This window comes from Pagrus major, chromosome 4, assembly GCF_040436345.1.
Source record: "Pagrus major chromosome 4, Pma_NU_1.0".
Classification (NCBI taxonomy): Eukaryota; Metazoa; Chordata; class Actinopteri; order Spariformes; family Sparidae; genus Pagrus; species Pagrus major.
Genome location: NC_133218.1, coordinates 10,871,363 through 10,888,898, shown reverse-complemented (window position 1 = coordinate 10,888,898; position 17,536 = coordinate 10,871,363). Strand labels below are relative to the sequence as shown.

Sequence of the window (17,536 nt, the reverse complement as noted above, 5' to 3'; positions counted from 1 at the left end):
TGAAAAAAACAAAACTGTCTGCCATCTCTTGCCGTTCCCTCTGAAGGAGGAAGCTTGGATAGATAATTTGTTATGTCAAATGCATGCTCAAGCAAGCACGCACGCACACAAACACACACACACACACACACACACACACTCCTTCTCTCTCTCTTTTAATAAGCACAGCATTAGGCCCAGCACATTCATCTGGCTCGGTTTAAATGACAGTTTCATCCTCCACATGCAGCCCACATGTCCCTGTTCCTGGCAAATCTGACTGAAATTTATTGTTCTCATCTGAGTATTTAAATTCATCTCATACACAACTCAACAATGACAGGGGAAGAGACAGAAGGAGCCACAAGGGAGCGTTAAAAAGCTGACTGGAAATTAATCATCATAAATCGTACAGTGGGGAACGTTGTTAGTGCAATCATGTTTGATTAAATTGGAATTTTTCAACCGCTGTAATAAATACACTGGGATTTGGAAATTATTACAGAATACATTGATCCAGACAAATTGGACAAAAAGCCTCATTAGGAGTTCAGTGCATTGTGTGTTGCCAGGCTGTTGTAATTGGATAAATTAGGAGAGGACGGAGGAAAGGAGGAAAGAAAAATGAAGGGAGCAGAAAGTCGAGGCTAAGATAACGTAAGACACAGCAAATCCTCCCAGTAGCATCGTGTTGGAGAGCAGGTGGATGACTCCATATCAGTGAAAGCCGGTGCCATCGTGCATCCCTAACCACGGCCTTTATGCTCTGCAGCTGAGGCGGTGTGGTGAGATAAAAAAGTCCTGTGACCCGGATTTAACTGCTTTATATTCTGAGGTGCATCCTTACGCTTAGAAAATAACAGAGTGAAGGTGCAGGGGGGAAACAGGCTACCTCAGCTGACACATCTGTGTGCCTGATGTGTGTATTGCTACCTTTATGAGGACCAATTTCTTTTAAGGGGACATTTTGCTCAACTCAAGTTAAAGGTTTACATTATTTTTTAATTCTGTTTGTATTTATTCATATTTACTGTGTCATTTTCTTTTTTTTCACTAATACAGGTAGTTTTCTAATAGAGAGGACAGGGACAAAAGGACGGTTGCAACACAGACTTTGTTTGAGTTCGAGTTTGATAGAGGAGCTCATCATGTTGTGACCAATGTTGTCACTATTGTGTTTCTGCATCAAGCCTCCACCAGGGAGTCAAAACAGAGGCTTGATGCTGAACCCTATCAGAGTGTTTGTTTTTAAGGTCGAACGCTGTGATAATAAAGGCATTTTAATGCAAGGACAAAAGTAACATGGCGTTAATTCAGATTTTTTTTTTTTTGCAGGAAATGCTAAGAGGGGACCAACGGAGGTCTCACCAGTGCAGATGTGTATGCTAGAACATGTCAGGCTGTTTTATCTGAGGGACAGTCCTCAGGAGCTGATGACGCACTCAGCCAATTTTATACAATTTAGACATCTAATATGATAAATTGATTTCAGAGTAACATGGTTATTTGCTCGGAGGACTAACTGAAGCATTACATGCCAGAAATGTTCGGTCAATCCTGTCTGATTGCATCTGGCCCATTTATCCAAATTGACAGTAAGTGTTGACAGGGAACTTGTATATATGCTTCACAATAAAATGTGGTAACTATAATTAAATGCATCTCTGTACGTAGATGGAAATTGTTTTTCCCTCCCTTCTACATCGAGGTGGTTTTCGACAGCTGCCACAAAATGTTTACATCCATATTAGCACTTCTGAGTCACAAATTTGTTTTTTTGTATGTGTATGTATGTGTGTGTGTGTGTGTGAAGATTTGTTTTCCATCAAATGCATTCTGGCTCTACTTATAGTCTATTTTCTTCAGTATGTGGTCTGGAAATCATGAATTTATTTATTGTCTCTGTGCCTGCTCTTGTTTTCTCAGGTCAGAACAGATTCATCAGCTTTAGGAGTGTGACCTTTAAAAGTTCATTTATTTATAATTTCAGTTAATTCACTATAAATATATTTACAGTGTTTGATCATCTAACTAGTTACATATCTAAATTTATAGTTATTACTTACTAACATACAAGTTTAATTCTTTACATCTGCATCTTTAAAACAGTTGCAATAATCTGCTGGATTTACCATGTGGTTCCCTCACATTTACCTCAGCCCTCAGAGTCCTTCTAGCTTCTCATTACAATTCAGTCACATGTGAGTTAGAGACAGTATTGTTGTTGAGACACTGATCTAGTGTAGAGAACAGTAAAGTACTGCTTGAGAAAGGTATCCGTCTCCATCCTGCTGTTATCTCTCATTATGAGTGATCCAACCACCACATACTGTATCGAACCCACCTTACCAGAGTCCCTCTGCTGTTCTCTGATCGTGTACCAATGTGAAACAGTACCAATGTGAAACAGTACCAATGTGAAACAATACCAATGTGAAACAGTACCAATGGGAAACTGTGCTAATGTGAAACTGTGCTAATGTGAAACTGTGCTAATGTGAAACAGTACTAATGTGAAACTTTGCTAATGTGAAACAGTACCAATGTGAAACTGTGCTAATGTGAAACTGTGCTAATGTGAAACAGTACTAATGTGAAACTGTGCTAATGTGAAACAGTACTAATGTGAAACTGTGCTAATGTGAAACAGTACCAATGTGAAACTGTGCTAATGTGAAACTGTGCTAATGTGAAACAGTACTAATGTGAAACTGTGCTAATGTGAAACAGTACCAATGTGAAACTGTGCTAATGTGAAACTGTGCTAATGTGGAACAGTGCTAATGGGAAACTGTGCTAATGTGAAACTGTGCTAATGTGAAACAGTACTAATGTGAAACTGTGCTAATGTGAAACAGTACCAATGTGAAACTGTGCTAATGTGAAACTGTGCTAATGTGAGACAGTACTAATGTGAAACAGTACCAATGTGAAACTGTGCTAATGTGAAACTGTGCTAATGTGAAACTGTGCTAATGTGAAAGAGTACCAATGTGAAACTGTGCTAATGTGAAACTGTGCTAATGTGAAACAGTACCAATGTGAAACTGTGCTAATGTGAAACTGTGCTAATGTGAAACAGTACCAATGTGAAACTGTGCTAATGTGAAACAGTACCAATGTGAAACTGTGCTAATGTGAAACAGTACCAATGTGAAACTGTGCTAATGTGAAACTGAGCTAATGTGAAACAGTACCAATGTGAAACTGTGCTAATGTGAAACAGTGCTAATGTGAAACTGTGCTAATGTGAAACTGTGCTAATGTGATGGAAGAAGTGTAGAGTGAGTAGAGTTAGTAAAGCTAGCTTGAGATTTATAGCTTTAATAGTTTGTGATGTTATTATTATGACTGATTCATCAAAGTTCAGCCTGACATATTTAGCATCTTTGGAAACCTCCAGCTGGCAGATCCATGAGAGACCCTCCACGAGACTGAAGAGGTCAAAGAGTGCATGCAGCTCATCCACGTGTTTTACCTGCAGTCCTGGCGTGGGTTGGGCACATATCCTGGGTAAGCTCCTTCAGTGATGTCACGGCACATTTTGCTGTCTCTGTCTGAAGGCAGCAGAGTCCCGGCTCGCACCATCAGACCCAGACAGTGGTCAAACGTGTTCCTCTCTTCTGGACCATCCTCTGTGAAGAAACAGTGGCCTAGCGTGTCGTAGCCCACCACATTCTTTACCTGGGAGGTAATGGACAAGTTAAATTTTACTGATCGTGGACTGGGCTCCTGTCCCAAATCTAACCGGGAGAATAACTGCCAACAACAGAGTTCAGTCAGCTGTGAATGAATCAACTTTACGAAGCCTAACTCCTCATCTTTGGACAACTTTCTGTTATCTAACATTAGGGGTTCCTCTTTATCTCCTTTATCCATGTTACAAAAGCTGACTCCTTGCCAAGTGACGAAGCATTGCAAGGAAGAAGACTGTTGTCTGCACCTGTCTGTCCAAAAGCAGTTCAGAGTATCGTTCCATCTTGGACTCTCTGGGCACGGACTCTGTCATGGATGTATTGACAGAGCTGGATACTTTGTTCTAAGATGGTGCCACAAACATTCAGATGAAGGTTGTTCAATGAGAGCATTTACCGATAACCACGCTTTGTGCTAAGCCAATTGAATGCTGGCAGTAGCTTTATAATACTTTGCAGACATGAGAGTGGTATTGATTTTCCCAAAATGCCTGTCCAAACTGTTTCATCTCGTCCCTAACACACATACAAGTAAAAGGCGGAAATTGAAAATTGAAAAAACTTCAGTTGAAAGTCGACACTGACCAGCAGTCCATTGGAGCCATGGATGGTTAAGCAGCGGGAGAATGAGTGGTGGATGGAAAGATCGCTGACGGAGGTCGGGGGCCTGTAGCCTCCCTGCTCATCCACGTCTCCATTCATGTGGAAATGGACAGGATAGTGTCCCATCGTCTGCTGGCCCATGTGCTGCAGCTCCATCCCAGAAATATGAACTGCCCTGAAGCCTCGCTCCACCTGACAACGACAACAGATCGGTCACTTCTGCAGGGAGATCAGGTTGTTTAACCAAACTCATCAACGGCTCCAAATATAATCACTGGACGAACATCTGACGGGTGCATTGAAAGGCAATGATAGAGATTCATCAGTCAATAAAAGACATGAGAACAGAGTGACTTGCTGATAAAAGGCAGCTTTGTTCCACAAACCAGAGCCACATCATTTGAAACCCTTTAAACCGACACTTTTGATTTTCATTGTAACTTCATTTGAAAGATTACAGCCTATGAGAAAATGCTACACAAATACAGGCTGAAACAAAGCCCTGTTTTTTGCTGGCGTTACAAGAGTTTAACACAACAGTAATGGCACAACTGTCAGGGGGAGAGTGTGCTCTGAGGCGTTCATTTTGAAGGGCTTCACTGGAATCTCACTGACGCTCTCTCTCTCTCTCTCTCTCTGTGTGTGTGTGTGTGTGTGCGTGTGTGTGTGCTGTACACACACCCATGTATGAGAAATATGTGACATGAGCCTGAGATGGAAATTTATAATAGGATATGATAGCTCGCCCTGGGGAGAGAGAGGCATGAAGGCATCAGGAATACAACCGCAGCCTCTCTCTCTCCTTCCTTCTTTGTTCCTCTGTCCTTTCCTGTCTCTCAATGTCTCTCTCCACTGTCTTCTTTCCTCTTGTTGGCAGGACAACAGGCTGATAGAGCGTTGGTTTTATTGAGCATGTGAACCTGCTCTAATCTTACTTCTAAAAGTACATCAATGTGTCAAAATTTGATTTGCCAAATGTTGGCAAGTGTGTGCAAATGGCCACCATAGGGTTTTGCACATCCGTGGGGCCTTATAGTCTTATAATCAGTCGGCCAGAACATCATCATTTCTATGATTCAGTGCCATATAAGATATTTTACATAATGTTTGCTCAAAACATGCTCTGTGCTGTCTTGTAGTGGTGCTTCACTTTGCTGCTTTTAATAATAGCCACAGTCTCAGATGAGTCATACTGTCCATCCTTGATTGGAGGCTGTGTTCACTGTCGATTTTCTCTGTTTTGACTGTTGTCTCTCATCTGTGAATCACAATGTTTAAAGCGACACACAAATTTGATTGGTTGAGTAGCATCACATGTTACATGTAAGACTTGTTTGAGCTGAACTTCAAAATATAATTTCTACACTGTAAACATTATTGTGGACATTCATGAAAAAATGGACCCAACTCTGATGCTAACATGGTCATAGCACCCTACTCAGATTTAATGACTTCCCAATGCAAATTCAAATGATTTGAATTCACCTGTGTGTGTGCAGCATAGAGCTAGGGCCTGGATCTGTCTACTGTGCTGGAAAAACACTGAATGAAATAATGATCCTCTCTTCTGATTCTACATAAAACAGGAAGGTATGGGTATTCACAAAGTATACCGAACTGTTCCTTTACCTTTTGTTACCTTTCAATGGGCCTTACTGTTCCCTTACTGTAGCCTAACTGACTTCCTTCCATGTGGCCATTCATGTCTGACACAGATATTTTGACCAGGGTCAGTGTTGGGACTTAATGAACACTGCTTCATTAAAATGCTGTCTCAGATGGTGATGTACTGAGGCACTGTGGGGGTGGGGTAGGCTTGAGTCGTGGGCTGTTCTCCACTTCTCAACAGGCAGCTGTCCTCAGGAGAGGAGGTATCCACGATAAATTAGCCTGAGTAGAGGGTTGTTGGGGCACTGTCACTGACACAAACCGTCGTCTGATGTGAAAATCATTGTGTAATGAAACTAATTGGTCTTAGCTGACAGTGTAGCCAGCACACATTCTGTCACACATCTGGCATCTTGGTTTAGGAGATTCCAACTGTGAGCAAATGAACACTTGAAAGATTTAAACAACAAAGATTAAAATAAATTATATTACATTAAAAATTCCAGAAACAATAAGTCCATCCATCAATTTCTGCTACTTCTGCGGCCATTCTTTTGCTAATTCCAGTTGGAGTGTACATGGTTATACAGTATATTACCAGGGGTGAGAAAAAACATTTTTGCAACCATATTGCCAAACAAGAACATTGTGTGATATTAGATTATTATGCAAATATCTAGATTACATTCAGTGTCGAGTTTCTTTTACGTCCAATGCCAAAATGCTTGCCTCCTACTACTATACGTAGCAATAGATGGTAAATATAGCAGGGTTTATATTAGTTATGTTAAATGGAGAATCTGGTCTTCTCCATTAAAGTCTGATGAACTGCAACCAATCCAACCCAAACTCACTGCATGAAAGGCATAAGTTGGCACTGAAAGGACATTTTAAGGTGCAAAACCGTGCAAAACCATGGCATTAAAACCCCTGCTTTTTAAAATATTTAGACTCTACAGTATGGTGATCCTTAAGGCAAAATAACTATACATAAGGTTTGGTTAGAGTGAGGCAATGGAAACACGGTGAAAGTCAGGTGCACTACACGCCCATCAATCTCCCTGACATCCACACTGTAACTTTCCAACTGTGAGCTGCTGAATCATCACATATGTTAATGTGTTTCGCCCCACCATCCTCCCCAAACTCCCCCTTAAGCTCCGTTAGCCTTGAACCTAGCTGTCTGGACTTGGAGCCTGGAGCACTGGGGGAGTTTTGGTGCTGTTTGCAGGATGTCTGCAGGTCGGGGATGAGGGAGCCCCAGTGGGGAATGCTGTCAGAAAGCACCACTGGAATGTGCACCCGAAAGAGGGTTTGGCAAGCTGGCAATGGAATCTGGCTCAGCAGCCTTTGTCTTGTCATATGTGACTTACCTGGTTGCCTGCTCTGTAAATGACAAGGTTAGGTCAACAGCATACCTTCAGATGTCCTCCAAAAGTGTCGAATCTGAAGAATTTGCAGGCCTCATTGCCATAGCAGCCAGGCTCCATCTCACCACGGACAAGGATGTTACGACTCAGTAGGCCCACCTCCGCCCTCATATCCACCCCATCCACTTCTTCACCCATGTGGATGAACTGGGGCTTACCTGCGTGCGCACACACACACACACACACACACACACACACACACACACACACACACACACACACACACACACACACACCATACCTCAGCTCAAGGGCTCAACATTTAATCATGACAACAAACGGAATATAGTGACATCTGTTGAAAACTGCTGAATGGATGTGCACTCATCTGCTGACAGTGCTGTCTGAAGCTTTTACTGTTTCCCTTAAACAGTCCATTCCACAGAGCTGAGCAGTGTAAACAGATGCCCATTCTCACCAGAGACTGGGAAAAGTACAGTTTGTTGATTGTCTGCTTTGCTTTGCTTTGTGTTGTGTGTGTGTGTGTGTGTGTGTGTGTGTGTGTGTGTGTGGGTGAGGGGGTGGGGGGTGGTGATGGGGGGGTATAGATGAGATGAGCAGATGTTTCAGATAATTGCAATGGAGGACGTTATTGTGCAGCTGAGTGTGTAGCACCACCTTTTCTCTCTTTAAAAGAGGGCGGTCAGCACTTTATGGTGAACACACAGAGGGAACATACATCGATGCATAACACATAGACAGTCGAACCTGAATTTATGTAGAGCAGTGTGTGTGTGTGTGTGTGTGTGTGTGAGGGAAGAATGCTGACCATGAGTTCATCCCTAAGTCAACCAAAGTTAGAAACCAAACCACTTCTCTTCCACATTCAAATTCACAGTGCGACAAAGCTGCCATTCATACCAATAACAGCCGTGTGTTATCAGCATGCAGCGTGTGATGGTGGGAGCTTGTTTCAGGTACATGTGAAGTCAATCCAGAAGTCCAGTTTGAGTGAATGCTTATCAGACAACAAAACAATTTGTTGGTATTTTGATGGAAACTAGCTCCTGAATGTTGTGCTGAGAATAGATGTCTCAGTCTGTTTCTGGAGACGTCACTCGACTGACACTCTGCTGAATTTTTAAAAAGAGCAAACTAAATATTCAGACATTATAAACATTACAGAATTTGGACGTCTTTTTACTGATCAGGTGTGATAAGGTTGGGGAGTTGTTCCCCACAATATTTGTAATTTACTAGATATGTCATCAGATTCTCCTGAAGCTGACAGTTGATCTGTTTACTCAAAATTCAATGTTAAACTGACCTCAGAGCACTCTGGATGCTCACTGAACTCCAGGCAGGGTGCTACAGCGGGGCTAGGCGGTGCTATAACCATGTTACAAAAATGTGTAGCTCAATTTAAGCCCTCTCTCAAGCAATTTAGTATTTTTTTTTCAACTTTTAAATAATAAAAATGTGTAAAAGAGAATCCCCAGCCATGCTGTTCCAAATCAGATCCCTGGCTGTGTGCTTGTAACGTGTGTGTTTCCTGGGGGGTGTCTGGTGTTTGTGCTTGTACACGTTAGGCGACGTCACGAGAGCGATGAAATGTTATCTGATAAAGAGAAGCGTGTTGGTACAAACTGAAAATCCAAACCAAGACTCTGTCTCCAAGGGGACCACAGAAGAAGACGGCGATAAGAAAGATGAGTCATAAAGAGAAACCTGTGACCCACTTTGTGGGGGAGCATACGAGCTGCTCCACAGTGACTGTTAGCTCCTTCTGATGCAAGCCAGTCACCTGTTGAAAAAGCAAGGCGCCCTCTTCAACGTTCCCGGCCACAAAAGTTGGACAGCAAGGATTGCTACTTCAATCAGATGATATGAGGATCAGACATGGCTGGAATATACTATTTTGTGCTACCACTTTTAACATAAACCACAGAAAGAAGGCAGCATTTACCCAAGATGGCTTCCACAACTGGAAGAAGACAACAAGTTTGTTCAAGACATATAATGCCACTGTGGTTCCCTGGTTCCCTCAGCACAAAGCCTACAGGATTGTTCCATTGGATTTAGAATTAATTATAATATATAATAATAATCTTTAAGTTAGAAAGAACCAAAAATTGGCCTGTAAAGACGGACTAGTGAGTAGATGAGTCTCCGAGCAGTATTTTTCGCGGTATACAGTATGACCACCAGCTGATTGCAAACCACAGTTGGGCTTTCAGGGAGCCGCCAATCACTGCTATTCTATTTTCCCTCACAAACTGGCTGCACTGCTGCCGTGCAGTGAAACTGTAATTTTTCCATCTTAAGTCACGTTAACATTTTTAACATGTTAATATGGTATATGAGTGTTTTGTGCTGCATTTCAAAGTGTTCAAAGTATTACCATTACCAGTATTGTTGAGGTTGTCGTTGAGGAATTTCTTGTTATCACTTGAGCTGACGGATTGGATGCTTTTTCGAAATGATCAAAGACACTCTAGGTAAATGTAACACTGATCACACTGTCTGTATTGCTCGCAGTTATGATGTCATCACGATGTCTGGCATGCACAATGGGGTCTGGAAGAAATTCAGAGAGGAGTTCCCTCAGGCAATCTACATTCATTGCCACCAACACCGTCTCAATCTTATGGAGAAACCCTAGGGTCACATGGTAGAAAAAAAAACAAAACTGGATGTAGGAATCCTTGGGAACAGATTCATAATCCGTATGCATGGATTTTGCCCTCTTCTCATTGATCAGCTGGAGGCACCATGGATACAAGCAACCCAGCACAGCTACTGGTAGTCCTATCTCTCCACATGGAGTTTGCCTTTGATAGTGATCAATAATCAATAAAGATGACGACAACAACCCTGTTTGACTGTATAAGGACATTGGCTCTATTTAACTGGAGGAGGAGGAGCACTGCGGTGCGTCTCTGTGTGCATAATGTGGAGTGAGGATCTCAGTCCTCCGATCGGACCGGACAGAACATAAGGCTATTTTGTTGTATATTCCTTGGACAAATGTAATTAAAGAACAACATTTATATTGAATGTGTTCTGTGCAATATATGCTTTTATTTCAATTAGAGTTATAATTTCTTCCTCTTAAAGTAGCTCTGAAGTCATGAAATGTAACCATCCAGGCACTCCACATATTGGTCAAGCTTCCCCCTGAAACCAGGACAGAAAAAAATGTAGCCATGTTGAACTTTGGGGGGTTGTATGACCTAGTTTTTTTGAAGCATACCAAAACATTTAGAAACCTTCCAGTGCTCCAACCCACCCACACTCATACTTGGCCTCAGCAACTTTGAAAGATATGCTAATATGCATTTTGCATAATGTAGCTCCTTGGAAAGCCAATTACACCTCAGCAAGTGATGGTGAGGCTGAGGAGAACAAAGAGGATCCCCTGAAAGGCAGGGAGGAGAAGAAAAAGGGCTGCAAAATAACACAGGAAGCAGAAGAATGGTGTGGGAACGATAAAGGCTTTGTTCCACGTGTCCTTCACCCCTACACATTCACATCCTGAACAACGCAAATGTGTTGATTAGAAAAAAACAAAGTGATGCCGAAGAAAAAAATAAATAAATCACAGAAATGTGTTAAGATCACACACCCACACACTTAATCTATTTTTCTGCTCCTACTCCCTCCAACAGCACAGAGGACTCAAAAAGTACAAACAAACACCTTCATTCCAGCTTAAAAGCCCAGAATACAAAGACTTTTTTGGATCCCAGTTTACTACATTTTTTACAACAAGTGCCTACTGTACTGTTTTTGCCACAACTAATATATGCTTTTTGGGAATGACTAACCAGCCATTGTTATTTATTTTAACTCCCGTGGAAACATTTAGTGTACTTTTAGAGTTTTTGTTCATAAATTGATGAATAGTTCTTCATGGGGGATCAGCAGATGCTACTGTACCAGGTGCCACCCTTTCATACACCCAAAGGAGGGGAGTACAGAGATCGTGTTACAGCTGAGACACACTGCTGCGGCTCACACGTGTTTGTCCACACAGACAGCGTTGCTGCTGCCAGGCCGAGCTTTCTACATGGTGTACATCTTTGATGATGATCGATGAAGATGATGCCGTGAGAACGAGAGTGCATCGGAACATACTGCCTTTCACCTGTTGTGTAAATTATTTTCATGTCTGTGACATATTCTACACATATGGACATTGAAACACTTAGTGGTAGTGAAACACTGGTACGATGTTGATATGACACTTTCTGCGTTGTCCAAGACCCCCACGATTAACCCATGAGACCCCCTGAAAGCCTCAAAAGCAAAATTTGAAGGGGGTCTCAAATTTTGTCTAAAAAATAAAATATTTTATTGTCACTAATGGTCACTAAAATGTGTTTAAGCTCACCATGTCCAGTATTCAGAATCCAAAACATTTATTCACTAATATGTTGTATTTGTTGCCACGCAGAGCCAGCCGGTCCTGCGCACGTATGCAAATTAGCCATGTGCGCCAAACAGAAGAAAGACGTAACGTTGAGAAGTCATGCTAAACATGGCTAGCAAGCGAAAGCTAAACCAGAGTGTATCACTCACACACTTTGGGTTCACATCCAAAAAGGCTGCACTCAGAGATGAAGAGGCACCGAAAGACGATGCCGGTGCAGCTAGCACAGTGGGCCCACTCGCTACTAGAACAGAGGGTCCTCTCCCGCCCAGCGACTCCCCAGAGGAACAACTGAAGTTGAGGCCGAGTGCTCCGAAGACGCAGCAGGTGCTGAGGTAACGTTAGCTGCTACTGCTGCTAGCACAGGTGACCTGCAGGCTGGTTGGACACCGAAGCAGGTGGGCGAATGGAAAGACCGCAGGTTATGTAGGCCTGTGGTATGTAGGCCCGCCGCGGTGCTGTTTGGCTTGTTGTAGGCTGTCTGTCTGTCTGTCTGTCAGCACCCCGGTGGTGCTTTTTTCAGTTTGAGAGATGGCCTGTTTGCAGGTTAGGCAAATGTGCTTTGTGTATGTGTTCAATGATGTATCTGTCTGATCGTATTTGCTGTAGATGGATGGTTAAATAATGTCACACGATTGGTCATACTGCAGGCTCTCATTTGCAAGTGCACTGATTGCGTGCCAGTCTCTGATAGGCTATACCTGACATTCATTCAGTTGATTGCTCTTGTAAGTGTTTCAGATTGGTGCCAATTATTGTCGTGTCTGCATTGTAATGCACAACTTCCTCTCCTTGTTATAAAACAACGTGCATCCAAACAACTTTAGCCAATGCAACCTCCTATGTCAGTGTTGCTTTACGAATACCATAGCATATGGGATTATCAAAAATTGTTAAGTGTGTGCGTGTGTGTTGTCATGTAGGCTATAGACTGATTGTCTTGGCTTGCATCCGTGAAATATTGTAATGTTATAGGCCTACAGCATATTGAGAAAATTTAGATCGGTATTGCGCAACAATTGGGAGATGGGGACCCCCCCCGAATATTGACAGGTATTTCGCACACTGAATGAAACTGTTTGTCAGAATTACTGTGAGTGTACAACTATATCGCTGTCATCAGTAGTGCCGCAGGAAACCCAGAAAGCAAGTCAGAATTTTTGTACTAACCTCGTCTCTAGGTCTGTGAGTTTTTTTAATTGGTTTTCGTCCAAATGCCTGAAATACGATCTGCGATTAAAACAAGCTTTAGAGACTTTCATATTAATACCTAACTCTTGAGTTTTGAGTTTTTTGTGTATTAAAAAAGGCGTTTGCTAACAAGTGTCTAAATGAGACTACAGAGGTTGTCGGGACATTAAACGTCATCACAGCAGACACGGAGACTCATCTATTCACTAGTCTGTCTATTCTAACTCTGACTTTACAACTTGTACATTGATCAGTTTATAGAAAACCTGTATAGTAATTGTGTAGAAAGACACTTAGTGGTGGTGACGTTTAAGTCATGTGACCGTGATGTCGTCTGTTCATAGCCTAGCATTAGCTTTTTACTGCTACAGATTTAATTTAAACTCAAAAATCACAAAGTGGTGTTCATCTGTGAAGATTATCCTGATGAACAAAACCTGGAAGTATCATAAACTTGTGTTTGACAAGGAGATTATTTTCTGTAATAATCCAAAATCCAATTCAAAAATCCCTTTTTGTCGAGGGAACCAGGGCCATGCTAACTTCAGGGTTAACCTACAAAAATACGTCATCGCTGTAGCCGGTGCAAACAAAAATAATTACCATAGTCCCACTTCAAAATTACATTATCATTTTTGATATTTGAGTAATGCCAATTCACCAATGTCTACTGGCAACTTAAACTATCCACCAAAATCAATTTCTGAATATATCAACATGCAAAGTCAGAATTGCTTCATTTTATACCATCATATGGCCAAAAGTAAGTGGACAGCTTTGGGGCTTTTCTTGTGACTGTGTTTCCTGTTTTAGTCTGGGCCCCTAATGAAGATGAATCTTAATGCTAAAGCACAATATTTTCGTCAAAAGTTCGATCGCATCTTTAACTGCCACAAATATTATTTATGTAATTTAATGTTTTGTTACACACTTTATTTTTATACTATTTATTTTTATAGATAATTATTTTCTTTGTGCAACACTGAGGAGGAATTTATTTTTATTCTGTGTTGCAAGCGGGACGAATTTAAGTGTAACACGCAAAAGACGGAAGAAAGTAAAGAAAAGCACTGAAGCAGAAGAAGTGTGCGAACCTCCGCAAATTAAGACATTTTACTGCGCATTTGAAGAATAATGCACGGTTCAAAGATATTTTGTGAACATTTTTGGTTTTGAAAGATTTGTCGAACGGACTCATTCCCTCTCGGTTGTGTGCAGCCAGCGAGGTACGTTTATTCTGTTGTGTTGTATCGTATGTGTTTAAGTTCTGTATACAAATGATATCTTAATTTTGCACACTGTATATTTGAACAGTTCGACGGTGACTTTGACGGTGGTTTATGAGGAAGGAGAAAATAAAGTCATCTGTGATTGAAGAACTGCGGTCCCGTGTATTTCCTGGAGGGAGTGATAGTCGAACTCGGACCTGCGTGAGCTCCGCCTTACCTGCCTGCGCTCAACAAGGAGACGCAGACAGCTCGTCAAGACGGAAAGGCAGATAAGCCGCTGTTTAGTGTTAAGGACACAAGTTCGTCAGTTTTTCATGAAACGTCCATAAGTCAGACACTAAGTTGTGTTCTGAAAGGTGACACAAGATCTGGAAAACAACAAGGGACTATGTAGCCTAATAACAATAACAGTGTTCACAAGATATTAAGGAGCAATTGATGTGATTTATTATTGATATTTTGTTTATATTTGTTAAAAAAGGGTAATTCATATACTCTGGAGAGTTAGAAATATTTTAAGTGCATTTAAGTAAGTTGAAATTCAAAGTGCAATTTCTATTTAAGGTTCAATATTTTCTATGCAATTTCAATTAAGTGTGGACATGAGGACATTTGCCTACTGAACTTAATATTAATATAGCTTCTGTAACGCTTGCTATCCTTAAAGGTTAATTTTAAGCAAAGTAATCTAAGGTATTAAGTGTTTTCACTTGACTATTTTGTGGAAATGTTTGGTGTTACCTACACTGCTTATGTGAGACAAGCTAATGACATACAGTCATAATTCAATTGTCAGAAACAAGTAAAGAGAGGTCACTATAAGGAAGCTGTCATATAACAAATGGCAGAGTCAGTCCAGACAAATGAGTCTGCTGGTGCACAACAAGCAGGTCAGTCTGAAGAGCATCGTAGAAGTGAAAGAGCCCGCACATTAACAGAAAAAGGAAAGGAATTTCAGAAAGAAAAGCTAGAAGGGCTACTTCTTCGTTTTGACAGCATTTATGAACGCTGGAAAGCTCTCACCAAGGTTGCTAAAAGGTCTGTAATAAAACAGGATCCCAAAACCATCCTAGAAGAACATATCAACACTATTCAAAAGGAGTTATCTGAACTGAATATTGTTTATGATGAATACCGAAGGATTGACATTCCAGTCAATGAAATGCGCCGTAAGCTGGACAACTGTATATCAGTCACAAGGATTGTTGTGCAAAATGCTCAGTCTCAAATTCAAGGAACAGTGGAAGAGATGATTTGGCCTGATGCTGGCTCTGTATTTGCATCTTCAGTCTCCAGTGTATCGCTCTCAGCCCCTAAGTGCTCTAAGGCCAATTCTATTCTCTCTAGTGTGTCATCAGTCAAAAGACAAGAAGCCGCAGCAGAATATGCCGCTACACAAGCTGTATTGAAGATTATGGCTGAGCAAGAGTACCATCAAGAGAAACTGCAGAGACTTGAAGCTGAGGATAAGCTGATAGTCGCAGACCAAGAAGCAGCTGCGTTAACTCGCCGTCTAGAGGCAGAAAAGGAAGAAACTGAACGTAAGATAGAAAAGGAGAGACAAGAAGCTGCTCTTTTAAAGAAACAACAAGAAGAAAATGCATCAAGAAAAGAGTCTGTAGAATACTTAAAAAGAGAGCTTGAGCGTTTGGAGGAGCTGAAAAGACTAAACTCAGCCAGAGCAAAGCTTCAAGTTTATGATGAAGGTGACTTTTATCCAGAGCATGAACTGAAACCACAGAACAATGAACTGTCTACAGTTATGCAAGTGACCAATCAGGTGAACCCTGTGTATCAACGCACACAAACATTAAAAGATGCAACTCCAAGACATGTTCAAGATGATTCAGGAGAGCTTGTCAAAGTTTTGGCTGAGGCCATATCAGCAAATAGGCTACCTATTCCAGAGCCTACCATCTTTAGTGGCGACCCACTCAAGTTTAATCACTGGAAGTCATCCTTTCATACACTAATTGAGAGGAAGAATATTCCAACTACAGAGAAAATCTTCTTCCTTCAGAAATATGTAGGAGGAGCAGCTAAAGAGGCCTTAGAAGGACATTTTCTGACTGATTCAGAAGATTCATATTACGCAGCATGGGACTTGCTCAATGAACGATATGGCGAACCCTTTGTAATTGCAAAAGCCTTTCGAGATAAACTACACACTTGGCCAAAAATAGCCTCAAGAGATAGTGCTGAGCTGAGAAGGTTTGTGGACTTTTTACGCAGTTGTAAATCTGCTATGGCTCACAATGAGAGTCTAACTGTTCTCAATGATGGAATTGAGAATCAGAAACTCACTGCCAAACTACCCGACTGGTTAAGTACCAGATGGAACCGAAAGGCCACTCAATATCAACTGGAACACAGAAGGTTCCCAAGCTTTGATTATTTTGTGACTTTCTTATCAATGGAAGTCAGCATTGTATGCAATCCCATAACTTCCTACCATGCTTTACAGCAGAGTGAATCTGATAAAGCAAAAGTCAAGAACCAAATCACAGTGGTTTCCAAGAATAGAACTGTGGGTGCTAAGACCTTCACAACTAACAGTAGTGAAAGGAGCATAGTCACATGTGTGTTTTTTAACAAAACAGGCCATAGCTTATACAAGTGTCGAAGATTCAGTGAAAAGCCAGTTGCTGACAGAGTAAAGTTTATTCAAGTTGAGAAACTGTGCTTTGGCTGCCTTAGTCCTGGCCATCAATCCAAGAGCTGCAATAAGCGGATGGTCTGTGACACCTGCTCAAAACGTCACCCCACGTGTCTTCACGAAGATCGCTTGAAACAGGAACCAAAGAGAGAACAATCTGAAGAAATAAGTAACACTAAGGAAAGAAAGCCACAGTTAACACAACCGCAAAATGTAATCAAAGAGACTACATCCAACAGAGTTGTGCGAGACGGCAATAACACCCAGACTTCAACAATCATACCTGTTTATGTATCAGCATCAAGTGATTCAAGCAAGGAAGTTCTTGTCTATGCTCTGCTCGATTCACAAAGTGACTCTTCATTCATTCTTGAGGAAGTAGCAGATGTTCTAGATATGGACACAGAGCAAGTGAAATTGAAACTATCTACAATGTCATCAAAGAAGACAGTTGTAGCCTGTAAAAGGCTCAAAGACCTACAAATAAGAGGGCTATTCTCTTCTAAGAAAATCACAGTGCCAACAACTTACACTCGTGAATTCATTCCTGCTAATCGCACACACATCCCGACTCCAGAGACTGCCAAGGCATGGCCTCATCTGGAGCATCTTGCAGAACATGTTGCTCCACAAATGGAGTGCGAAATTGGGCTGCTCATTGGTTACAATTGCCCACAAGCTCTAATGCCTAGAGAAGTTGTAGTTGGGGAGGAGAACCAACCCTTTGCACAGAAAACCGATCTAGGTTGGAGCATAGTGAGTTATGGTGAACC

The 17,536-nt window shown here is 41.5% G+C and overlaps 1 protein-coding gene across 1 annotated transcript in view; it reads right to left on the bottom strand.

Moving 5' to 3' along the window:
• Positions 1–17,536, bottom strand: part of cemip (cell migration inducing hyaluronidase 1) — a 106,553-nt gene that overhangs the window by 38,836 nt on the left and 50,181 nt on the right. The window contains exons 11-13 of the mRNA XM_073465266.1: positions 7,304–7,473; positions 4,260–4,469; positions 3,458–3,663 (exon numbers count right to left, since the gene is read on the bottom strand). Of these exons, the coding sequence (XP_073321367.1) occupies positions 3,458–3,663; positions 4,260–4,469; positions 7,304–7,473 (586 nt within the window). The remainder of the gene's footprint in view (positions 1–3,457; positions 3,664–4,259; positions 4,470–7,303; positions 7,474–17,536) is intronic.